This window comes from Lonchura striata, chromosome 5 (genome assembly GCF_046129695.1).
Source record: "Lonchura striata isolate bLonStr1 chromosome 5, bLonStr1.mat, whole genome shotgun sequence".
Classification (NCBI taxonomy): domain Eukaryota; kingdom Metazoa; phylum Chordata; class Aves; order Passeriformes; family Estrildidae; genus Lonchura; species Lonchura striata.
In genome coordinates this window covers 54397818-54423588 of record NC_134607.1, presented here as the reverse complement: position 1 = coordinate 54423588, position 25771 = coordinate 54397818, and the positions used below count along the sequence as shown (strand labels likewise).

Sequence of the window (25771 nt, the reverse complement as noted above, 5' to 3'; positions counted from 1 at the left end):
CAGAGGTTGGGAGGTGTAGGTGAACATGTAGTGCTAATTTGTGCATTTGAATGAATAATAGGTTCATAGGTCAAGTCCACATTCTGAAATGCAGTTTTGAGTTTTTTGTGTCTCTTTTCTATAAACCAGTATCTTTCACTGTCTTAATGAATCTTTCTGTTCCCTTTGGCTTTGCCTCAGCATGCAAGTGTAATGGGCACGCTGACACTTGTCATTTTGACATGGATGTGTGGCTGGCGTCGGGCAATCGCAGTGGCGGCGTCTGTGACAACTGTCAGCACAACACGGAAGGGCAGCACTGCCAGCGCTGCAAGCTGGGCTTCTACCGCGACCTCAGGAAGCCCTTCTCTGCCCCAGACGCCTGCAAACGTAAGTCAGCGACCACCTGCTAGTGAAGGCTTCTCAAGTGGGAAAGTGGCAAATGAAAGGTGAGATCTTCCTGCCCCTCCTCGGAGCAATCTTCTTGCTTCAGAGAAGGACAGGGAGCTCTTTGAATCCTCTTTGTGATACTATTTGCAAAAAGCAGTGATGATGTTTGCAGGGTGAAAATCTGCAGATGCTGTTGACAAATCTGTCCCAAGGATCCCTGTAGCCTGAGGGCAGGGGAAGAGAGATGATTCATTTACTTTCTCTTATTGCTATTTTTGGAGAGGAAAAGCTGCATCTTGTTTTCATGTTTTCCTTGTTTGGTGATTGTTGCAATCTCAGAATCGGGTTCCTCAGCCAGCAGGGGTGCAGCTGATAAATAGCATCGCCCACCAGTTCGTGTTCACAGCAGCAGCAGGTGGGTATGGAAGGAACACATGTTAACTTATACTCCAGAAGGTGGGACACTGAGGAGGCAATACTAAAAGCAATGATTCAGGCACATGTGAAATTAAATCTTTCCCAAGCAATGAAGCAATCCAAAAGCCGCACTCCCCAGGAACCACTGTGAGGATGGTGACTCACTATGGGGGACTCCAGATCGCCAGATTATGCTGAGAACATATACTGGTCAGCTAAATCCAGGGTGCAGTCATGCCCTCCTCTCTGAGTCTACAGCCACCCACCAGCTTCACCACATTTCTCCTCCCTGACTCACTTACTATGAGGGGGACCTTCACAAGTGACAGAATGAAATCCAAATGACTCCCTGCCTGTCTTTTGAGGTGACACTGAGCTCATCTGTCTCCTCTGAAGGAGAAGTACCTGAGTGTAAAGGAAGAAGGAACCCTTCTGTGGTGGGGAGCTGCACCCCAGGCTGGGAGGATGTGTGAGGTTTCAGTTGTTCTTTGAGGTCTGGTGGGCAACAGCTGCTTTTGTCCTGCTCCTTTGCTGCATATAATCCTCATGAGATTCCTGGCAGCCCCACCAGTCTGTTGCAGAGGTCCTCCTCCTCTCCACCTTTCACTCATTGCAAGGAGGGGCAGCAACAGCTGAGCTGCCTGTTTTACAGCCGTAGTTCTCTTTATGGAAATGGAATTGACCACAGTTCATTGCTTGTGTAAATAATTACTTCACTGCTGTAGTATGTACACAATGAGGTTTTTTTAAACAGTGAATTTAATGACTTTAAAAAGTTTTATTACCTACTTGTATACATTAAAGTTCTAAGTCTCCTCTGTAATATCAGATACTTTCCCTCCATAATTATAGCCAGGACTTAGGCAATGAACATTTGTTTTGAAGTCTCATTAGGAAAAAACAGGCTTAAGCCTTTCATTTACACCCAGATCAGAGGTTATATGTTTTTTTCTAATTTGTGGATTCATCCTTGCTGATTAAATAAGAACAAATAGTATTAGTTAACTGCTGGTAGATAATGCAGGACAGGAGACTGAAATAAATGCTACATGGGACCCTCAAGTTCTGAAACATCATTGTACTGTGCTTCTGGTACCTTTGCTAGGATTGTAATTCCTGATATTCTTTACATGCCAGCTCCCATCAGGGAAGATTATGCACTTTTCTGAGGTCATTGAAGACAAGAGAAGCTTTGGCCCTGAGCTGAGTGTGGTTTTCTGGACACCCAATGATACCACCCTTCACTTTGGAAGCAGTAAAAGCGGCTCTACCTCCTTTGAGGTTCATTCAGTCCATTGAGGGGGTGGAGTTTCATGAGGGACTCATTGTAGGCTTGTCCTTGTGCCAGACTGCCCAGTCCATAATGTGTGGCTGTTTGCAGGGTCCAAGAAGAAGCCAAATGGCACCTCCTGGGCTGGCCAGCACAGAGGTCCCTTCCTTGCAAAGCCAGATGGAAACAAGAAGTCTCAGGACATACTGCTGCAAAGCAGCTCCTGCTCAAAGACAAGGCTGCCAACACTGAGCACATACCTGTGTGCAAGTTAGACCATTGTTAATGAAGGCAGGCAGTACATCACAGCATTAACTATGTGTTAGCCAGATTTCAGGGTTCTTGATTAAAAGGTTTCTCCCCACCTTTATGGGCCAGAGAAAGCTGCAGATATTAGATGACTAATGGGTTTTTTTCATCAACATATGCCAGTGCTTGGTTCTTTTGGCTTTCTGCATTTATCTCTGAATCACTGGCCCATGGCACTCCACTTTCCACATTAAAAAAAAAAGTGTGCCTCCATTTAATGCAACAATCCAGCCTTATGGACCACTAGTTATTCATGAACTCTGGTATTTAAAAGCCAAAGATAACATATTTAACAAGAACAGAAAGATACTCTGAAGTATAGTGAGAAAAAGTTTACATTTATTTACCTTCTGCATTAAGTACATCTGCATTAAGTACATCTACTTAATCAGTCTTTTTTTTTTTTTTTTATGACTTGCAGAGCATGATACTCCCTCAAGTATCTGAGGAAGAGAACTTTTCCTAGTACAAACCGTATTCCACAAATATAGGGATTATCTGAATACTTTTCAGAGACCCCATTACTACAAACTCTCATATTATTTCTCTCTGGGCTTTTCAAGCTCTCACAAATGCACTCCTCCCTAAGACCCTTTCACCTCTTTACTTCTGGTCTCCTGCTGCTGGGAATGCTCCCTGCACCCAGGGACTCAGCATCTCACAGGGGAGATGGCAGCTGCAGGGCCATAGAAAATTACTAATGACTGTTAAATTGAATTATATAAGATCAATTACAGCCTGTGCCTGGAACATTTCCAAGTACCATACCATGGTCTGCAATAACAAGGGATGTGTGTGGAGCCCTATTATTCCTTCTTGGGAAGGCCATGGCATTGCCTGCTTGTTTCTGGCTCAAGACACCATTATTATTCAACCACTGAAAATTTAAAAATACCTAGGTCAAAGTAAATAAAGGAGTTGTTAAGCCATAATCTTTAAGGATACTTTAAAGATTCTTGTAGGCAAAGAGTGTATATAATATTTGCTCAGGAGTAGGCGTGCACCTGATAAAATGAAATATTCTGATGTTTAAAACACCAATCTCATTACTCTTCCCCCCCGTCATACCTATGAGTCCTTTTCTTTCCATCCTCATGAGTTTTTAAGCCTCAGCTACAGTGCAATTGCAGACAATAAAATCGAGTTTTATAATTGCCAAGTTTATTTTGCTTTTCAACTGTAGGATTTTGAGGGTAAATATTTGTCATTTCCAAAGGTTAGCTGGCAGCCAAGGAAACCACAGCAGTATCACCAATCCAGGACAGGGAAATCCAGTTCTACTGGCATCCCACTCACTGATTTTCCATCTCAATCAGCACATGCAATGCCAGGACAGGCAGTTGTTAATTCATATGTGTATGGAAGTCACATGCAGAGTCGTACTGGCTGGTAAATTGGCATTTTTTAGCAATGATGCTTACAAATCAAAAAGAAAGCAAAAGGATCAAGTTTGTGGAAAGTTTTTCTTGATTCAAGGCTAGGGCCCAAACATTCCTTCTCTTGCAGGAGCTCCCTTGGCTGTGGAGACTCCCAGCCTCTCTGATGAAGTGGCATATGAGACAGGCATTGTGTAGAAGTCTCACACTGAGAGTCTTACACTCTGAACCTTTGTATCCACAATGAAATGCCATCCAACACTCTCTGTAGCTTCTGCTGCTCAGCTGCTCCTCTCACCTTTGTGGATGTGGGCCTCCTTACCTGTGCTACAGTGAGGTGCAGATTGTGTGGAAAGAGGAAAATGGGGTCTAAAACCAACACAGCACAGCTGCCCATGAGGGACCAATAGCTCCAGCTTTCAAACATTGTATAACCAGTCCTGCAATCTTTTCCTTCCTGCCCTTGCCATAGTATGGAAGCACTTTGTCCCTTTTCCATGCATTTCTTTCAACATGCTCACATCTGAGCTCTAGAGCCTCATTTCTGTGCTTGGTGCATAGCGGTGGGCTTCACTTTATGTCTGCATTGCTCAGCAAGTTCCCACTGCAGCCCATCACAAACATTTAATGTGTGGAAACCTTGTCACACAAACCATGCAGATTAATGCCCTTTAGTGTCATCTTGGCCTTCACCCACAATCCAAGAGCAAAAACCTTCAATTTGCCAGCCACCATTGGAAAGCAGATTGACACCTCGGTGGCTCATTGAGGAGCAGCCAGGAAGGATGGGATCCATGGAAGTGGATATTCAGGCCTGTTAGAAATTACCAGCCTTTACAACACATCTCTTTGTGTCTTTTATTAAAAACTATAGCCAGCTACATTCTCATTTTTAGCTGTCTTTTTAATTGCCTATGAGTCTGCTGTTCTTTTACATAACAGCTTTTGTAAATTTAATATTGTTGCTTCACCATAGTGTTGCCAGTGATGTTAACATTTATATTAGGAAAAAAAGTATGTAAAAGAATTGTCTAAAACAGAAAAACTCTGACCCCAATGGGGCTGCATGTAAAATCCAGCTGAAATCTGACCAAAACAGGACCAAATCTGTGGCTGAGCAGTGGGTTTATCTCATTAACTGGAGGAGACTAGAAGAACCTTAAGTGCCTGATATTTCCCCTGAAGGGCCTGAGGAATGCCAGAAATACCCTCCTCATCTAGTAGGAAAATAGAGCATTTGGCTGTATGTATCAGGTGTAAAACACTTCACAGACTTCAGGAGAAAGGTATGCAAGTCTCAGTGCACGCTGTTGAAAACTATGCTATTAAAGGTACCAGAGCTCACTGCCTGCAGCTACTTACACAGTTTGTGGAGAGGCTTTCTAATCTTTTAATTTTATATAATTATATTTGTTTGCAAATGGAAAGGGTGGGGAAAATTTGGGGATTACTTTGGCAAAGATGTTGGAATCATAGTCGCCTCTAAGTTAACTGCCAATATTAATCTATCTTTTAATATTTTGAAACTATACTCCAGGTATGTCAGATTCCTGAAACCACAAAAATGTTGTCAGAGCAAAATTAAATGTATATGTGCAGCAATAAGTATTTTAAGAGAAAGAAATATGTTGCCTGTAATGGCTTTCCTGCCCAATTGCCTTCAGAGTTGCAAAATAGAAAGACTGGTATTAGAAATTAGTGAAAATATTCCCTACAGGTGTAATTTTCTCAGGAAATTCAATTTTATGTAAATGATGCTTTGGGCAAAGGCAGGGAATTTTTTGCCATAAAGTGTAAGTCTGACTGTACCATGTTCTGGTCAGAGAACCAAACACTGAGGCAAGAAGAGCACAGGTCACCCAGTTACTGGTCCTGCAGGCCACAGCATCACCTGATGACCTCTGGCCACATGGTCAGAGGTTTGGCTCATGCTTTTGATAACTGTATTTCTGTTCTTTGGGGAAAAGTAGCCTTGTAACAGACATAAATTATGTCTATGTAAAGAAAAAAACCTAAGGAGTAGGTAAGGAAAATTTCACACCACCTATTTTACAGCATCTTTTCTGAGAACCCAGTATGTCCCAGCACAGTTGTAATGCATTGTTCTGATGCAAGGGGTTGTGAGGGAGAAAAGAGAGCAGCTGGCAATTCTGATGTGCACTCTGCAAACCCGTGTCCTGGAGAATATGCAAAAGCCTGTCTCTGAGCTGTCAGTTTCCTCATTGTTTTTTCCTAATGTTTTTAATTGATGGTTTTAAAAATCAGACAGAGACAGAGGGATACTTTTTGCTCAGCTTTCACTTTAATTAAAATGACTGTTCTGATGGGTTTTTTAACCTCCTGAATGCAAGACAGTTGTTATTATTTTAAAAAGTAATTATGCTCTGATTCTTTTCTGCAATGAAGCACCCACAGCTGCTTAAACATCACAGTGAGGCAGGCACATCCCTGGGTACTCAGCTGGATTTGAGCCCAGATGCTGCAAGAAAAGTAATAAAGGCCTGTTTGGCAAAACATAACATGACACCAGGGTAGGTTGACTAATTAGAAACTATCTCACAAAACTTAAAATTCTACAGATTCCAAAGGGAGACTCTGCTCAAATTTGTATGGGTGAGGGATAAAAAAGCCCAGAAACCCCGGAGGTGTCCCTCAGCAGAGAGGTGGTTGCACCGTTGTGATGCAGAGGTTGTGCACTCACAGATGCTCTGTCCCTCACGGTGTCCCTCCCCTGCAGCTTGCTCCTGCCACCCCGTGGGATCGGCCGTGCTCCCGCTGGGCCCCCGCACCTTCTGTGACCCCAGCACTGGGGACTGTCCCTGCAAGCCCGGCGTGGCAGGGCCCCGCTGCGACCACTGCCTGCCCGGCTACTGGGGCTTCGGGCCCTACGGCTGCCGCCCCTGCGACTGCGCCCGCAGCTGCGACCCCCGCACCGGTGACTGCCACAGCGGCAGGTGAGCTGGGGGGTCTCCTACACCTCTGTCACCCCAGTTCCAGGGAAGGCTCTGTTTGCACACGGCAAGCAGACTGAAAAGCATCCATTATGTAAAATACCTGGGGTTTGGTATGGGTTTGGTATGGCCAAGAAGTGGGCATAGAGTGGGAGTTGAGGCTGTAGTTCCCTTGGGTACCCGGTACAGCATGGGAGGGCAACAGCAATGTTGAAATTTTCGCTCTCAGTGCTTGTGTTAATGTATCAGGTGTTTTCCATAACCTTCACAATTGTTTCCTCTCCACAAGCAAAATGTGAGCCTTGGGGACATCTGAGTGACACCAAAGGCTTAATTTTGCTGTTGTAACTCAGCTTGACTGTGCCTTGGAGTTGAGCTCTGACTTTTAGAAAACAGCACATTTTAATAATACCCCACTCTCCAAATCTGTCATGTAGCTTTTTTTTACCAGACTGAAGATATTTGTGGTATATAAATCCCTACAATGTATTTTAAACGCAAAATGGATCCGTGATCCTCTCTGACAACACTCAACCTCTTCACCTTCCAAAATGCCTCTTGCATTTACCATCATCAAGACATACAGTCACATTTTGTCTGGAGGATGGGCTGGTAGTGGTCCTGCTTTCCACTGGCTCCTGGAGGAAGGCTGATCATCTCCCTTTCCCCTTAACAGCTCAGATGTTTCCTGGCACAATGAAGCACCTCCTTTCCAGGCAGTGCTCAACGAGAGCGAGCCCACCTGGGGCTGGGAGGATGAGCAGGGATTCTCAGCACTCCGGCACTCTGGTAGGACTGTGGCTTTACACATATTCCACCTGCCCAATCCTTCCCGCCAGCAGCCACTGCAGACCTCGTCTTCTGCACTGACTTGTAATTAGCACCCTCGCAGTTGCAGGGGGGAATGGACATTTCCCCACTAGCATGTGGAGGAATGTCCCTGTAACCACCTCCTTGCCCTCCAAGAGCCAGAGGAGCCTTATGGCTCATCCCATCAACGCAAGGATGTGCAAGCCCATTAGATGCTCCATGCTGAATGCCTGTACCCAGCATTTAGCAGTTGTAAGGCAAGAATTTGCACTCCCAGCTCTGAATTTCAAGGCTGAGTGCCGTCATGTTTTACTTGACCATCATGTTTTAAAGGTATCCTTATTTTCCCTCAAACTAGACAAACCAGCAACTTTATTTAAAGGGTGGGGTTTGCCACTTCACTGGCAGTTAGGGGATTTCTAACTCAGAATTTATTTCCCCGATACCTACAACAATTTTGGCATCACTTGCTGCTTATGATGTGATTCGAGATGGTCTGGCATGCAGCTGGAGAAGTTATTTCCCTCCTGTCTTCCCAACCTGGGGGAGGTGGGTACCTAATGAAGGTTGGTGCAAGGCAGACTGGCCCAGTGGGGCAGCATCAAGCTCTCCCTCCTTGCAGCTGCTGCATGCAAGCAGGCAAGCGTCATTTCCTCCATTTTCAGAGAGAGGCTTGATAACATCTCAAAGATACAATAATTGAGTTAATTGAGGGGAAAGCTCCATCATTTGTCTAGGCGACTTCATTTTAAACGTAAATAAGTATATCATGTTATTCTTTGTTCTAAGATCATGGAAGTCATTAATCTGCCTTAACCTCTGCAACATTTCCTTTTAAAATTTTGTCTGGTACATTACGGTGTGGAAAATACCACAGGGAAAGATACGCATGTTATTTGCATCCCAAGGCAAAATAATAAGGCCTTTGTTTTCCTTCTCTTCTAATTGTAAACAAGGAGTAATTGCCCTTGGACTAAGAGTCTGTATTCACTCTCAGTCTGAAAACAGTTGCAAATTCCTTTTTTTTTTTTTTGAATGAGGCTTGTGGACCACTTGAAAAACCTCTGGAAGTTCCTGTCTGCAAATGCTTCTGTCTTTTAAGCACAATTCACAGCCATTTGCTTCCTTCTTTTTCCTCAGGTAAATGTGAATGTAAAGAGCAAGTTTTAGGGAATCCCAAGGTCTTCTGTGGGATGAAGTACACATATGGTGAGTTGTGGGTAAGGGGACTGTAAAGGGAGGTGCTGCAAGGTAGTGCAAAAGTGTATATGAAGCATGTGAGTTGCTGTGTGTGCACCACTCCATCCTGGCAAACCCACGGGATACTTAGCCTAAAGGCTGTCAAGGTGGGTGAAGCATCTTGTTCTGTCACCCATCTCTCTTGCTATCAAAACACCCTTGTACAGAAATCATGGGAGGACAAGAGCTGGACAGGTGCCTGGGAGGTTGTCTAGGTCCAAGACAGTCTATAAACCATAAATGGGTCACTGAAATGGTGTCTGTAGACAAGGTGCCCTAATCAGAGTCTTGAAATGACTGTGTCTGAATTACACTGAGTGTAAAGAGGGACTGTGATCACCACTCCATGGATAAAACAATTCCAATAGCTACTGGGAACTCCAGCTGTCAACAAAGTTCAGCTGTTGCAATGGGATAATATTGTCTATGTGTCTTGGATTTAAATGAATGAGAAGAGGCACTTTGTTTTCCAAGACCTCCCTGTTGTGTGCCAATGAACTGCCTCCTTCATACTATGGCAGAGGAAGGAATGCTCTATGCAGCACTCCCTTCCTTCACAAGGAATCTCTTGCAGGGGTCTCTTGCACCTGTTTCATCTCACACTGAAGTTGAAAATGCACAGAGAGATAGCCCATACCTCTGCAGGCTGCAGAGTAGCCTATGAAGTGCAGTTCAAGGGGTTGCCAGTTGTTGAAATGTAGCCCTGGATTAGTGATATTAAGAAAAAAATGTGATTCTGTCTGTTTTGCTTCCCAACCATGATAGCAACTGTGTTTAATCTTGCAAAAGATAAGAAACTGAAAAAAAATAAGTCACAAAACCTCTAAATTTATAAATCTTATTTAAAGTGCACTCAGTCTTCTCCTGCTTTCATCAGTCAACATGTGAAAGTGTCAGCTAAACTAGAGAGACAGATGAATTACAGGACTCATCATGAGCTCTCGGAGGTCACACTGTGAGAGGCTGCCCTGAGCTTCCCAACGTGAGTGCTGAATAAAGCACCACCATATGGGGATACCTAGCAGTTCAGGTCAGGTGGAGGAACTGAGCCCTGAGCCTCCACCAAACAGGGGCTCAGTTCCTCAGCAGTGGAATGTCAAGTGGTGGAAGTGTGAGTATGAGTGAGCTCAAAATACTCCCTGATTTGCCCTGGTCCCCACCAATGTCTTGTTCTCCTCCACTGAATTTGGATTTGGCAGCTCTGCAAAGCAGCAGGCCTGGCACCACGGTGGGATGAGGCTGAGGCCAGCAAAGCCTCCAGGTCCATCCCTAAATCCAATTGATTTCCAAAAGAGATAAGGAACACAAAGGGTTTGCTGAACTCTGGGGGAAAATCTGACCTCACACTCTCATGGCAGTTCCAGGGGCCATGGCCAAAACAGCTGGCAGTATTTCTGCCCATGGCTGTGGGGACATACATGATTCTCAGTTGCTGCTCTGATCCTGGGCTCCCCAGCAAGGAGCACTGGACTAACTCTACTGTAACAAAGCAATTGTCCTCCTCACTTCTTCAGCCAGACACCAGCACTAGACCAAAAAAAAAAAAAAAAACCACAAAAAAAACAAAAACAAAAACAAAAAAAAAAAAAAAAAAAAAAAACAAAAAAAAAAAAAAAAAAAAACAAAAAAAAAACCAACCCTGTAAAGAGTTTGTATATTCCTGGTTTTGAATTCCTGTGTTCCCAGTGATCAAGACAAAGATCTTGTCAGCTCATGACAAAGGCTCCCATGCAGAAGTCAGTGTGAAGATCAAGAAAGTCTTGAAATCTACAAAGCTGAAGATCCTCCGGGGCAAGAGGACACTCTACCCTGAATCCTGGACTAACAGAGGCTGCACTTGTCCCATCCTCAATCCTGGTAAGTTTGACTCCCTGGACAGTACATTCCCACCACATATACACAGATTTCATGCCCCTCTATCCTCTCATACCAATGAACTGGGATTGTAGCCCGGTGCTGATTAAAAATTATTGTCTGTTACATCACTTGGATTCCAAGCAATCTCCATCAAGCTGAAATTTCGTAGCGAAAGCTTGGTTCATCCTATAGACTTTGAAACACACATTTTCTTCACATAGCATAGTAACAGGCTTTCTGTTTTACCAGTCTCTGTTCCCAGAGGAGGTGCACATCACACCACAATTGCATTATACATCCTTCAAAGCTAAAGATAATTTGAATCTGTAAAAACACATTTAAATATAATTTGAGTTGTGATACTCTACTGAAGTTCTAATCTAAGCTCAAGGGGAGATTTCTCTTTGAAAGTAACACAGATATATCTACAAGATTTGGAAGAAACTTTCTTATGTAGTGAGGGGAGAGCTCCACAGTTTTTTCTTGTCTTCTTTCACTGAAATGGAGTATAAGCAATGGTGTCTAAACAATGTATGCAGTCTCCAATATTGACAGGGACATGCAGGTTCAGGGATTTCTTCCACAGAGCAAAACTAAGCTCCAGCTGACACACCTCTCTTTACAACTCCAAGATAAATGATCAGTTGCCAACTAATTCAAATAAAGGGCTTTCTTTCCATTAGGTGTATGCACCACTGGGAAATTGGCAATGGAAGCATTGATGTAGGTGCTGGGACATCCCTTTCATGAGCAGCACTAGGAACTAAGGGGTACAGGGCTGTCTGTGGGGCTGGGTCATGCAGAAAGGTTATTCACTGATGAGGTGTTTGCAGCCTTCTTTCATGTCCTCAGGAGTGATTGGTTTTGAAGGAAAGCTGCTGTGATAGCACAGCTGTAGCTAGGAAGTCTTGTCAGGTGCAAAGGTCAGATGAATCAGCAGCATTAGGTAGGGCCTACTGTTTAAGTGCAGTTAAGACTTTGGATATTGCTGGAACACCATAAATCACTAATCAAATAGCTATAGCTGGTGTATTTTTCCATATCCAATGAAAACTCAAGCAAGAAAGCCCAGATGCAGCTGCCTTAATATGAACCTGAAGGAATGCAATGGAAGCTGTCCAAAACTGAGCCTGCAGGGCAGCCCCACACCTGACACCCAGATTTGCCACTTGACTAACTTCAGAGGAGCTTCACTGATTTTCCCCAACAGATGAAAAGACAGCATTAATCACTGAATCAGTGGAGGTCTCTTAGACAACAACAGAAAGAGGGAGATGCAACTGTCCTTAGTGACAGTCCAGGTGTGTGACACATCAGGTATTACTCCCTTGTTATGTCCTTGCCAGCTCTCACTGCAAAGCTTGGTATTGTTTTGAAATACAGCTGCTGATCCCATGAGTATAAATTAGTCTCAACCTTCATGTTGAAAAGAAGTTGTGATGTTTGTTGCTAATAGGAAACTTGAGAAAATCTATTGAGTGAATCTTTAAGATTCAATAATGTCAAAGAGGGAAAAAAAGATCCCAGATTATTTTTTTAAATTCATTATTTTCTTTAGCTACCACATTCATTTCTGAGTGGCTTGCAATAAAATATTAGTAGATTCAACCCTCTATCGTAGTAAGAGCTTATGGCCTACAGGTGAATAAACCAAAACCAGATGGATGAAAAGTCAAGCTGACATGAAACGATTTTCTGACATACAGCTATAATGGAAATCACATCTTCAAAAACATAGAGGAGATCAAAGATAAAGGTAAAAGTAAGACAGATGTGTTTTTATACTATTTTACAGAAGTAAAGGGATACCAAAAGGAGAGTAGGCTCATAAAGGCTCTGACAAGGCAAAAAAAAAAACCCTGAAAACATTTATCAAATCTCTGCAGGCTATTTTCAGATGAAAAACGTGCTTAAGTTCACACAAGGGGAACCCTTTCACCACCCTTGCACACCTTGTTCTCCTCACACACATGCAGAGGCAGATTCTGCTTCTGGGGGACACTGGGCTGAAAGATTTAAAGGTCTCACCTGTTTGCAAGGTAAGAGGATCCCATCCCTTCCATGGCTCTGCTGAGCACAGTCAGAGAGGCAGAGAGCAGCCTGCCAGGGCAAACTGCACAGCCTCAAGTCCTGGCTTGTGACATCTCAGTCATTTGACTCATTTTAATTTTACAGTTCTGAAGCATCAGGTTGAAAATCTAGAAAGCCCTATACAGTCAGCAACCACAGCAGTATTTGCTTGCTCTCTGAGTGTGCACACCACATTTCTCTCTCAAGGGAAATAAATCTTGGAACCCTTGAAAAGTGATATTTTTAACTGCAAGATCGACTTGGCCAAAATTAATGTCTTTTGAAGGGCAATGCTGCCACATACATATCCTGTGTTTACTTGGCCCAAGAGAGTATGTGTGTGCCCAAAAACTCAGATGAAGTAGAAAGCAAATTATACTGCTTGACCTTTAACTTGGGAAGCACTCTCGCTTTTTTCTGGACTGCAAAATGGAAACCCAAGACAACCCAAGCTGCAGCCAGGATGGAGTGGGATGGCTGAGAGCACCAAGAAAGGCCCATCTCCCATGCCTGGTTTGCACCAGCATGTTCTTGCACCAGACTGATGTGAGGAGTCGGTACAGGAGGGGTCTAATGCTGGCTGTACCCTAAATGTGCTGCAGTGGCATGCTCACCCTGGCAGGGAGATCCTCCTACCATGAAAGGGATTATCCTCCTTATCCCCATTTATGGCACATTTGTGGCCCACTTAGGCTGTTTGGATCTGTGGCAGTGTTTCTTTAGCTAATTCAAGCCAAAGGCTTTGCTCTGTCCCCCTGTTCAGCAGTTGTTATCTGATTCCAAGCACTTTTTTGAGTTGTCTCCTGAAAGTCAAGAACAGATGCCTGAGGAAAGATCTGCAGCAGGGCACTCACTATAGGGATACACTCCAACCCTTTCTATTTGTTTCTGGACAACCAGTTGAGGCTTTGTCAGACTCTGCTGTCATGTCTCTAAACATCTGACAGAGGCAGAAATTAGCAGTTCTTTTCAGGGTGACAGCCACTCCTTCAGGCTCTTCTAGGGCACTGCTGCCAGCACATTTAGTGTTGCCTCTCATTGGGGTCTGGCATGCCTTTGCCTCTGAGGAGCCAGTGGCCACTCCAAGCAAGATACCAAGCATTGGACTGTCCTGCACTGTTCCATTCTTTGAAGTCACTGAACTGATTTCCAGGCCCATATTTATTCTGGGAGAAGTGAGGCAGATGGCTGCCAAATGAAGGTAATAGCAGTTCCCAGAAGAGGTGTAAAAACTTGCAGTGCCGCCCCCAGAGTTCAGCTTTCATTTATATTTAGAAGCTCACAAAGTCACGATTTTGTACTGCATTTCTCTGACAAGTAGCCACAGGGGTCATTTTGCCATAGATACAGATAGAGCTATAGATATATAGATACATGTGAGAGTCAATATATATATTTCTTTATGTAAGTGCTTTTTTGCATGGGACTAGATATCCAGGCTGAATTTGCAGCTCAATAGGCCTCTTAAGCATGGATGGTACTGTGCAGTCCCTGACCACTTTGCTGGTTTGCAGGCTTGGAGTATCTTGTGGCCGGACACGAGGACGTCCGAACAGGCAGACTCATTGTCAACATGAAAAGTTTTGTCCATCAGTGGAAGTCAACTCTTGGAAGAAAGGTCTTGGATATTTTGAAAAGAGACTGCAACTAGAGGTGTGCAACTGCCTAGGGCATTTCTTTATGCACAGAATGCAACAGCCTCCACAAAGAGACCTCTAGCATGAAAACTGGAATGTAAGAAAATAGTGCCAAAACATGTAGTGAGGCATTCAGAGTTGTAGGCGCTAATTTAACCCTTTCTGGCCAATATTCTTTCACTTGCCTATAGCTTCCTTGTCAGGGCCTCACCCTGAGCCCTGCTCATTGTTATGCTGAGGGAAACAAAAGGAAGAGTGGTGTATGCTTGTCTCGCTCCAGTGCAATGGTGGAACAACTCCCATGAAGCCACTGATCATCCAAGACTAAACTGCCACCCTAGAAGAGCTACTGCTGAGAAGCAAACCACTGCCAGTGCCACTGTTGTGGATCCTGAGTGACTTCCAGGGGCTCCTAGAGGATGCTGTGGGGAAGGCAATGGGTAGGTGCTGCCACCAGCGTGGCAATGAGAACCACTCTTTAGGAACACCCCCTTACAGGTTAGGACATGGCACTCATTGAAGAGAATTGGGTGCCCCTTGCTTTTAACCTGTTTGCCCTGCTGAAGGTTTCAAGGGCTAGATTCTCTGCTCATGCTGCTGAGGAGAGAGCTGCTGGAATGAATTGAATCCCTCTGCCTTGGCACAGGCATGATGTAGGGCAGAGGCCACCCACTGCATGGCTGCAGAGAAGAGCCAGCTGCAGAGGGTGCAGTGCCTCTGAGCTTTTGTCCTTGAAGTGTTAAAAAATGAACCTAGCCCTAGTGTAAATATTTCATTGTATAAAGCACTTTACTACCTGCCACTTCATGGTGCAGGAAAGTCTAATTGTGTTGGGGAAAGAAGAATTTGAAGGTGGCACATGAAAAAAACTCCATGAAACAGAAGCACTCCTGAGGACCCCCCGCAGTTGGACAGCGTTAACAGTATAAAGGGAATGGCCAGCCTGGCACTGGCCACTCAGAATATTTGAGGATGCAATCTGAAAGATAAAGTATTTGCACTGAAGTCTCAACTTCAGACCAGCACTTGGACCCCATGGGCAGGACTCCAGCAATAATTTGCAAGCAGAGTGGGGAGAAGAGACTTTGAGATAAAAATGCAATTGCCAGAGGAGAAAAACTTTGACTGCAGGAAAAGGAGTGGATGCAGAAAACAGAAAGGACTTGCATTTACATATCACAACCCAGCAATTCATGGTGGGCCTGGAGTTTATTTTATTTTTATGTTAGTATTTAAAACTGAACATTTTATTTGTTTTCTTCTGTGTTTGCAATATATACAGCCATTATACTTCCTCATTAACACCAGTATGAAATATAGCACAGTTTACTGCGGTTTTCAGCACTAAAATATATCCTTTCTGTAAAGCATCCTTAAACCACATTGCATAGAGTGTATTTTGTTCATGAGTGTGAGGGGAAAGAAGACATACAACACCAGAAAAGTCACTAGTCTACCAACCCACTCTAAGTATGTATTTTTCTTTCAAGGTCCTGTGAACACACACACAAAAAAAAAAAAAAAGACGCTATTTTGGTAATTTGTTTTTGTATCTCATGTATGTAATAAATATAATATGATTTCAACACCTTCTTCTCCTGTTACTGTTTATGCCAATGGCAGCAGGGTCTTCATGTCTGCGTGAAAGAGCACAAGCAAAGATTGCACTGGGTGAGGAGAAGCTGCCATGGGGAAAATTTTCCTCTCTGGTTGAGGGGTAAAATGCAACACATGGTAGAAAGCAAAGTGGCATAGATGTCTCACAAAAATTCCATTTCACCTCTTGTTTTGGGAAGTTTATAAGCTCTTCCCATAAGAAGGGGACTTGTACCTAAATGTTTTTGAAGCTGGCCAGATCCTTGCCTCCACACAGTCTTGAAGGCTGAGCTGCAGAGCAAGTACTTATAAGAAGCAAGTCGGGGATGGCAGAAATAAGGTTTGTTCCCTACATTTGAAACTACTAAGGGGAAACAAAAGGCTGTGGAAAACAAGTGCTGTGGCAAAAGGTCTACAGAAACACTGCAGAGTGAAGTCAAGCATCAGAAATTAGTGGCCAGGGGGTCAAGACATAATCCACAGTGTGGGCAGCAGCTCCCTGGGTGGGTGGTTAATCAGTGACTGCTGCAGCACCCATCTCCCTGGTGGAGGAGAGTGCAGGGACAGACTCTCCTATGGAGGCACTCGGAGACCAAGAGCCTCCAATAGCTCTGTTTTGATTAAAACCTGTGTGTTTACCTGCTTGACACATTTTTAGCTTCCTTTTATTTTAATGCAACTAAAAATATATTTGCAATGGCTAGGTGATTCATATGACATTGTGAAAGCTGGAGGGTGTGATCCCACTGACCCAGCCAGCTCAAGCACTGTAGGAATTCAGGATGGTTTTGTCAGCAGTGCTGCTTATAGAATCTTGTCTGACTCTTGTCCTAGGCTTGGCACTGATGGCTTTATGGAGGAAAGGGGCTAACTTCTGAGGGGTAAATTTGCCCATGAGAAATTTCTGTCAGGGGATTTTGGCTGGAAGAAATGTCCCATTACCAGGAGTGGGTGAGCTGGACATCAAAGAATCACAGAATCGGTTGAGTTGGAAAAGACATCTGATATCTGATATTGAATTCAAGCTTTGATAAATTACCACCTGATCAGATAGATCATGGCACTAAGTACCATGTCTAGATATTTCTTGAACACCTCCAGGGATGGGCAGCCCATTACAGTGTTTAACATCTTCCTGTGAAGGAATTCTTCCTGATATCCAACCTGAACCTCCCCTGGCACAGCTTAAGACTGTCCTCTTGTCTTGTCCTCTTTCAGGTGGTTGTAGGGAGAGGAAAGGTCTCCCCTGAGCATCCTTCTCTCCAGGCTGAACAATCCGAGCTCCCTCAGGCACTCCTCACAGGACTTGCCCTCTAGACCTTTTCTATCCTTCTTTTCATATGAGATCACAAGATGGCCAGCCAGGGCCTCCTTAGCAAGAAAAGCTTCTTTGGACACTAAGTCTTTGCAGCTCAGTGAGTAAATGAAAGCAGCCTGCCTGGTTTATCTGTTTACTCCCCTCTGTCGTGTGTATGAGAAGAGGATGTCTGAAGAGTAGATGTGTTGCTTGATGATTCCTAGAGTAGCAATGCCTTTACCAGTCCTTCTGTGTGACAAAAATCAATGGCAGAACAGCACTCACAGAAAGGGCTTTTCTTCCAGAACTGCCCCCCTGAGGCCAGGCTGCCCTTTCTGGATTGTGTTGCTTCTGTCAAGAGATGAGTGCTGGATTTTCAGGAACCAAAGATGGCAATTGCCACAGCTCTCCTTAGAGCATCCTCATGCTGGCCTTATGCCCCACCTGCACCTAAAGAACAAGTACCTCCCTGCTGCTGAAGTAAGCATGGTGGAGTCTTCTTTTTTCCAAGGCTGGAGACCAGATGTAAGCAGTGGCCAGGGATCAGTGATGGGGGCTGGGGCTGCCTGCTCCTGATTGTCTGTCAGCACTGCAGGAGGGAGTGGTGTTGGTAACCTGGGCTTGGCTGGAAGAGGTAAGGCAGGTGTGTTGGAACCAGCTGCCACCACAGCACTGACCCTGGCTATCCACAGCAATATCCATAGCCCCTCCAGAACAGCAGCATCTGACCCAAACCTGTACTCCTCCAAGGCACTCACAGGACACCTCTTTCACTCCTTCTGGTGGATATGAGCACTCCACTCTCTGGCACATGAGCTCTCAGCAGGTGCTTTGGCACAGAGAAGGGAACACCTGGCTCCAGCTAGTTTTCAATGCCTCCTTGCACTCACTCTCCAAGGCAAATCCTGTGCCAAAAGTATTGTCAGGAATAGCCACTAAACCCCTGTGGCTTTCTCCACTGTCCTCTGCCACCACTGCTATCTGTGGAAGAAAGCAGAATAAGCCACACAGATCTGTCCATTAGTTTTCCCTAACCTGAAGTTGGGTTCTTGGAGGAGGATGTACTCAGAGCCACCCCACATCCTCCCTGAGAGGTGGCCTTACACCAGTACGTGGAAGCAGGGTGAGTGTCCCCAGCTGTGCAGGGCCTTTGTGATGGGTACCTCTGCCCAGCCCACTCATCAGGAAGCAGGAGGTGATTAGATGAAGCATCTGCTTTCATTCAGTTAAAGACTATTTTTCTCTTTGGATCACATCAACAGACACTAACCATGCCTACAGGCTCTGCATGCAAGGAGGGTCAGCAGAGAAGCCACCTGCAGGCCCAGCCACATCCATCCCTGCAGCAGCAGCTGGCCAAGGGTCCCCAGCAGCATGGGCCCCTCCCCTAGGAAATGCTACTGATGGGAGCCTCCTCATCCCAGACCAAGCCCTGCTGGGCTACAGAAGTACTGTGCCCTCCTGCCATGGTGAGAGGCTGGAGAGGACTCAGGGTTGTGCTGCCTTCATGTGTACAGGGCCACCCAGTCAGTGATTGCTTGCCCCTGAGGAATGCAATCCTCCAGTTACAGTGGAAAATTACAGAAATGTTTAATATAGTTGCTCCAGCAGGCTAAATCTTCTGGGATATGACCATGTCGCTGAAAATGACTGAACATCTGGGACTATAGGCCTGCCTAAATGGAAATCTGGACTGGTATGGGTAAACATAACAATTCAGGAACAAATAGCTGCAGTGTATTTTTTTTAATCTTTATTTTTAGTTATCGTATTGACTTCAATATCAACACAGGATAGAATAAACATCTCAAAAATGTCCGGTGGCTGCTGCCTCAGCATCCACAGGAGCTCTCTCTCTGATAAGGCTGGAGGGGATCAGCTGTCTGTGGGCCTTCTGGGCTGATGTGTTGATTTTTTGATGATGGTGTTTCCAAAGCATGCTCTTACCCAGGGGTCATAGTTTCTTGCTGCTCTTTTCCCACAGTTCAGCACAGAAACTTCATGAATGCCTTGTATTGCTTCAAGGGAAGGCAGTGATGCCTCAGCAAGGCTCAAAGTCTGGGAAATACACTATATATGGGAAACTTGTAGGCATATTGAAAATGTTAGCATGGCCAAGAGGCCAAAGTGCTGCAGCAGGCATTGGGAGAGCCACTCTCTGTGTCTAGCTCATCTCCTCACTTCTCCATCATTCTTATGTGTCCTTTGAGCAAAAATAATGCTGGGTTGCTTGAACATGTGGAGTATCACTGGTGTGATGCACTCATGAGTACACTTAAGCCCAACCAAATCCTGTTGCCCAGAAAAATGTCATCATGCCCAAGCTTTGTTACAATGCCATATGCAGTTCTCCAAGTATCTCCAAATATCTCGAAGTACTACCTGGACACTTTTCTCACACTTGCATCTGGACCTCAAACATTTAAGAAGTCTCTGTGTGGTCAAATCTGTGGCATAATCTCTGCTTGGGCTTTACCTGAGTAAGACCTGTAGGAGATCAGAAAACATTATTTCATATACACAAAAAGGAGAGATTCACCTCGCCTAAAGTGAGGTACCAGTGGCAGATGGTGGTTGAGATAGGATTCCCCAGTCCCTCCAGGGCTGCAGAAAAGACTGAGGAGTACCCTGAGGGGTCATTACAGCTGCCCACTGCCCTACAGGGGCAGGTGAGGGGGCAGAAAGATGCACAGGTATTTGTGCAGCTTGAGGAGCATCAGCAAGATGCCTTGGCATATAAGCAGGGGATTAAACTAATGCTTAAGGGAAGTTAAATAGAACAGAGGTCCAAGCAGGGGCACTGTCACCTCTGCAGCTGTGGGCACATACAGTGACAAGGGACCCCAGCCACAGGAGACAAGGAAGCTTCAGCATTTACCCTTTGCTGGGTATGGCTGCCTGGACCTGATCAGCCTCTTGCCCTAGAGAGCTACAAGAAGAGGCCATTCCTTGACTGCAGATCAGGTCCTCAAAGGGACTCCCAGAGCTGCTGTTGTGGCTGGAACAGGGAGGCCGAATCAAGGGAGTCTGAACCTGGTCATGGCAACACATGCAGCCTGCAGTTGCCTAAGAGGGTTGAAAATGCTCATGTGGAGCTGTGTGTGCAAAATAAACGTGCCCAGAGCCACTCTGCAATGTAAGCAACCCATGTCTCTGCCACACACATTTTGGGAGGGATGCTGCTGGGGGGTCAGGAGGGGGTGGAGTGGTGCAGGACTGTGAGCAAGAGCAAAGCTGACAACTCTGTGTTACAGATTCTCACCTTGCAGTGCCCGGAGAAGTTCCAGAAAACTGTGTCATTTATTCCCGTGTCAGTACCTCCGCAGAAGCAGCACATCCTGCCCCGTGACTTGGCCCTGGCTGCAGCCAACATCTACAAAGGCAGGAGGAAAAAAACAACAACAAGAAAACAGAAGCCAAGTTATGCAGCAGAGGGGGAATAGAAATATTTCCCTGGTCGCGGCGGGTGACCGGCAGAAACCCCGAAAGGCACAGCAAATACAATGCCCCGCGGCCCGGACAAGCAGCCCGGCCTCGGGGCCCCGAGGAGCGGCCCCGGCGGCGGCGCTGCAGGGACCGGACAGCGGCGGTGCCGCGGGACGCGCCGGCGCTCCCAGCCCTGCCGGGGACATAAACAGGACGCCCCACCTCTTGCAGATAGCCATCAGCTGGGCAAGGCAGAAGAGGGAAGAGGCCCGGGCCCCGCTGCGCCCCGGTCACCTCTGAAATGACAAAGCATTGTTGGAAACGACAAAATACAAGCGGCGCTGCAAAGAGCTGCCACCCCGAAAGAGGAGGACACGACCCGTGCGGCTTCTGCCGCAGCCTGCCATGGGGTCTGCTCCCTCGCCTGCGCTCCGTGCTGGTGGCTATTTAACACACTAAAAGCAGCAGCAGCGGAATTCTTCTGAGCAAAACTCTTACAATTGCATAATGGCAACTGAGCATCAGTAGGTGGGTTGCCTAAAGCCTGAAGGAAACCACGAGAATTTTTTTCCACCCATAGCACTATTATGAAGCTGACAAGGTCCTGCTCTCTGCAATTCCTATTAATTTTACTGCCTGAACTTCAAGATTTATTACAGCTTTGTCTGACATTCATGGGGCAGACAGGTATTGTTACATGCCGACGTAACCCAGGTAGCAGCCACAGGTTGTTCTCCACAAATGACTGCACTCCAGAGAGCTTTGGAAAACTCCCTGCTTTTGTACAGGGAAATACTAAGTAAATGAGAATCACTTTAAATTCCAGTCTCCCTTTCCACCCTCAGGGAAACACAACACATGCCAGAGAACAGAAATCACCGCTCATCCCGTATTCAAACAACAGGCAAGCTTAAATCCTTAGAAATCCTTGAATACCCAGCAGATGATGACATACACTGAGGCTATACTATACCTGTCATTTAGACCCTCTGTGACTTGAAAAAATCAAATACAGTGCAGTTATATTAGCCAGGGGCAAAGGAGGAGTCACCAGCTGGCATCCTCATTCTTTTCCTTTGAGGACTCCGATTTCTCTAGCAGAGTCTTTTTTTATCCTCTATGTAACATCCAAAATAGAGAGAAATCAAAAAGAACTAAAATAGCAACAGTACAAGAAAAAACACCATCAGGAGTTCCTGTTCACAAGGCTACCCTGGCATTAATCTGGGGCTGTTGACATATTTAGTAGTCATCCGGTCTCTGCCAGCTGGATGCCAGCTTCAAACTTGAACTCACAACCGTGATAACTTCTTGCTTCATGTTACAATTCATGCACTGTTATTTTTCCTGCAGTGTCTCAGCAGCGCAGTTTGTTCTGAGGAGTAGCTTATCTGAAGGCATCCTGAAAAATAGACGTACATGGGTAATCTCCAAGCTTCCCCCATCTGGGGAAGCAAGGATTTTGCTTCCACGTTATGTTAAGGAATGCAATTTTCTCCCTGCCACTCACTGATTAAACCTGATTTTAATAATAAACCATAAAGATTACTGACTCATCCTTTCTGTTACTGTTAAGGAAGTGGTCAATTGGTCAATTATATTAAGCATCAAAAAACTCAAAAAAATTGAGATTCCTGTTAAGGGATCCACTTTTCTGCCCTTTATAAACTGAGAAACAACCTTCAGGTATCAGTTCCCAGCCAATACAACATTTGCATGTGTTATAATTAGATATTCATTTTGTTCCTGCTCAAGTTTGCAGTTACGGTACTTTCCACTGCATGCCCACTTGAGCTGTGGGACTTGGCCAATGATTCTGACCTTTTCTCATCAATGAAACACAAGTTATTTTTGAGAGAGCTGGTGCCTCCACATTCTTTTTTTTTTCTTTGATGCTGCTATGCATCCATGATAACTTTATTAAGCAGAGAGGGAAATAATAACAGTGATCTATTGTAGCATATAGTAGGAAGGTTTGGGATTTTTTTTTTAATGAAAATAGTACACAATAAAATCCATTTTGACTTTGTATCACATCATGTGACAAGAGACTGAACAAACAGAGATAGCTACTGTCCTGAGCAAACAGACACAAAATAACACAGTTAATAAAGTTTTTCCTTGACTTCGTCTCCCTTGCATTCACAGCCTTGGAGCCCTTCAGTATCTTTAGCAGCTGATACGCTGCCTACTGTGCTCACTCAGCGTGACAGTGAATTCCAGATCCCTGTGCCATGCTGTCCCTCCAACCCTCGCTGCCCTGGGAGGGTCCTTCTGGCACTGGTTTCTGTCACATCCTTCATGCAGGAGCAGCACAGGGGGACCTTAGGGTTGCTTTTCTCCCACATTCAGATCACTTTAGCACACATTTTGGGGAACCCTTGTTGTGAGCAGCAGCTGTGCTGGGGGAACATCCCTGCAGGGTGCAAGGGCTGATGGCTGCCGTGGTTCTTGAGTGCAAGAGCAGTACTGGTGCTCAGGTTGAGCACAGGGAGCTTCTCCAAACAAGAAACTGCATGAAACAGAGACAAGAAAGGAAATGAAGTGACAATAATGTCCAAATGGAACTGAGATGGCTGCTTCAGGCAGAAATGTCCCCACTATGCATGAGTACTATGCATGGGCACTGTAAGCTTCTACGAAGAGAGCATCCAAAACTCTGCTTTTACAAAGAGAAATAGCAAACATTAGTTGTTGGCAAGGAAGAATCTGTACAAAGACATAACCTGGAAGTGGGCAAAAAAGACAACCACTCAAAATAATAATCACCTCAAATAACCTATCAAGAGCTAGTACTCAAGAACTTGAAAGAGCTGAATATCTGTAAGGCTTATTTTGTTCTCCAATACAAATCATCCAGACACATTACAAAACACTGAAATCTTGCAGTTCATGTTTAGTAAGCACTTTCATTAGCAGGTATGGGGATGCATGTTGGGGGATCTCTGAGCAGCAATCTTAGCTCATGTGCTCAAAGATTTGCCTCTTTTCAGCTGTACCTCTTGGTTTAGTAAAAAATGTCACTACTTAATGAGTACCTTCTTTCACCTCTTCCCTTAGAATCGAGGACACAAGGCTGATTTGAGAAGGGCAACAAGGCTGGTGAGGGGCTTGGAACACAAGCCCTATGAGGAATGGCTGAGGGAGCTGGGGTTGTTTAGCCTGGAGTAAAGGAGACTCAGAGGAGACTTTATCACTCTCTACAACTCTGTGAAAGGTGGTTGCAGCCAGGTGGGGTTTGGTCTCTTTCACCAGGGAGCAGCTGACAGAACCAGAGGACGCAGTCTTAAACTGCACCAAGGGAAATACAGGTTGGATATTAGGAAAAAGTTTTTTACAGAAAGGGTGATAAAGTACAAATGTTCTGCCCAGGGAGATGGCAGAGTCACCACCCCTGGATGTGTTTAAAAAAAGACTGGACATGGCACTTGGTGCCATGGTCTAGTTAAGGTGTTAGGGCTGGGTTGCACTCGATGATCTTGAATGTCTCTTGCAACTTAATGATTCTGTGTGACAGCACCCCAAACCTCAGCTCCTTAAAGGCAGACAGGTTTCTGCCCCCACCAACACCAGACCCCACTTGGGCCAGGGGCTGGCTGCTGCCCACAGCCAGCCAGGCGCCAGCTGAGAGCAATGTCCGCACTGGGAATGGCTCCTGGCTGGCACCTCGCCGGCCTTGCTCTGGGCAGCCAAGGGCAGAGCTCAGTTCCTGGGGTTGATTGCTGCACTGAAGGTCTGCAGGGCAAATTGCACCACGCTACCTGGCACTCTGCGGGAGGCATGGATGTGCAGCCATGGGCCTGCAATTTACATTTAAAGAATTAATAAAAATTCCAGGCTAGAGAGCTTCTGTGGAGTTTATAACCTTGACATTTTTTTATCACCCCCTGCCTTGTTTCTTTTTCCCTTTTTAACCAATCCAACCCTTACAAATTAGTATTTGAAAGTATGTAATTAGCAAGCTGCTTCTGCAGCTATGCAGTTCTCCTGCCACCCAGTTTCCCAATGGGGGGAAATCAACAATAAAGAACAAAGAAAAGAATTTGCTGCCTCATATTAATGACTGCTGTTTGAGGACATCATTTGTATTTTAAATGAATAGCTTGCTGAGGACAAAAAGGTCAGAACTGCATTTTACGGTAGCGATAGAATAGCAGGAGGACAGAAGAAAGGCGAAAGCTGTGAGCAGACAGGCGGAACAACACGGTTCTGCTTGCTGGAGAGGCTGGGATCAGCGCCCGGCCACGCTGAGGCCACGCGTTCAGGAGTCAAAATATGGGCACGGTCCTGCAAGGTGATGAGGACAGTGGTGGGAAAGAACACACATCCCAGGCAGCTCAGCGAGGTCTGAGGATACAGCATGTTTCAGACATAGAGCTTAGCCCAATGATCCCTCTCCAAAATCCTTCCCTTCCGCAAAGCCATATGGATTTATCTCCTCGCAAAAGGAATTTTTCTCATTAACTCTGAGGCCCTGATTTTGTACTGTGCTTCAAGATGCTGCCTATGGATACACAAGACCCTGCCAACATTCAGCAAGGAAACCTGTGCCTTTGTGTTTAGTGCAGCTACCTGGGAATGTGTCCTTTGGTACCTTAACATCCTCAAATTGCCTGAAGTTAAATCTAAACTGAGGAACCCAAATGAAATCTGATGTTGATTCAAGTATCCTGCAGAACTCCAGCCCTTATTCATAGGTATTGATCAGCACCTTCCTGAGAACTGAGCCTGCTGGCTCTCTGAAGCTTCAGGAAAAGGTGAGCCAGTATGGGACTATTTTAATTAATGATATGCAATCAGAATTAAATAGTCACACCCCAACTGATGACAAAGCCAGACAGAGAGAAACAAAAAGTCACCCAGGGAACCCTGAGATGGACATTCCACTGGGGTATTACCTGAGCAGCCAACTTATAGCCAACTTCTGCAAAGTTGTTGAGAGCAGTAAGAAGCTTCTCCAAGCACAAGGGCTTGTGCCACTAACCTTTCCTGGTGTGAAGGAGCCCACGGTCCCACTGGGCCACAGGGACTAATGGGACCCCTGCAGGCTATGTCTGGGATGTAGGGCTCCTTGCCAGACCCCTGGGTGAGAGGTGCCACACATGGCACCCATAGGACACCTAACTTTCCTTTGCCCAGGAACATCC

At 45.3% G+C, this 25771-nt stretch overlaps 1 protein-coding gene and 1 long non-coding RNA gene across 2 annotated transcripts in view; one reads left to right on the top strand and one right to left on the bottom strand.

The window, feature by feature from the left end:
* The window catches only part of NTN4 (netrin 4), a 47546-nt gene extending 31655 nt beyond the window's left edge, over positions 1-15891 (top strand). The window contains exons 5-10 of the mRNA XM_021527964.3: positions 181-369; positions 6479-6695; positions 7369-7481; positions 8643-8711; positions 10428-10598; positions 14183-15891. Of these exons, the coding sequence (XP_021383639.2) occupies positions 181-369; positions 6479-6695; positions 7369-7481; positions 8643-8711; positions 10428-10598; positions 14183-14319 (896 nt within the window). The 3' untranslated portion in view covers positions 14320-15891. The remainder of the gene's footprint in view (positions 1-180; positions 370-6478; positions 6696-7368; positions 7482-8642; positions 8712-10427; positions 10599-14182) is intronic.
* Positions 15892-19650: 3759 nt separating this feature from the next.
* Positions 19651-20896, bottom strand: LOC110469386 (uncharacterized). The gene is made up of 3 exons (XR_002465234.2): positions 20847-20896; positions 20461-20571; positions 19651-19685 (listed from the first exon to the last, which is right to left on the bottom strand). It is a non-coding gene; the product is annotated as an uncharacterized LOC110469386 (long non-coding RNA).
* Positions 20897-25771: the final 4875 nt, after the last annotated feature.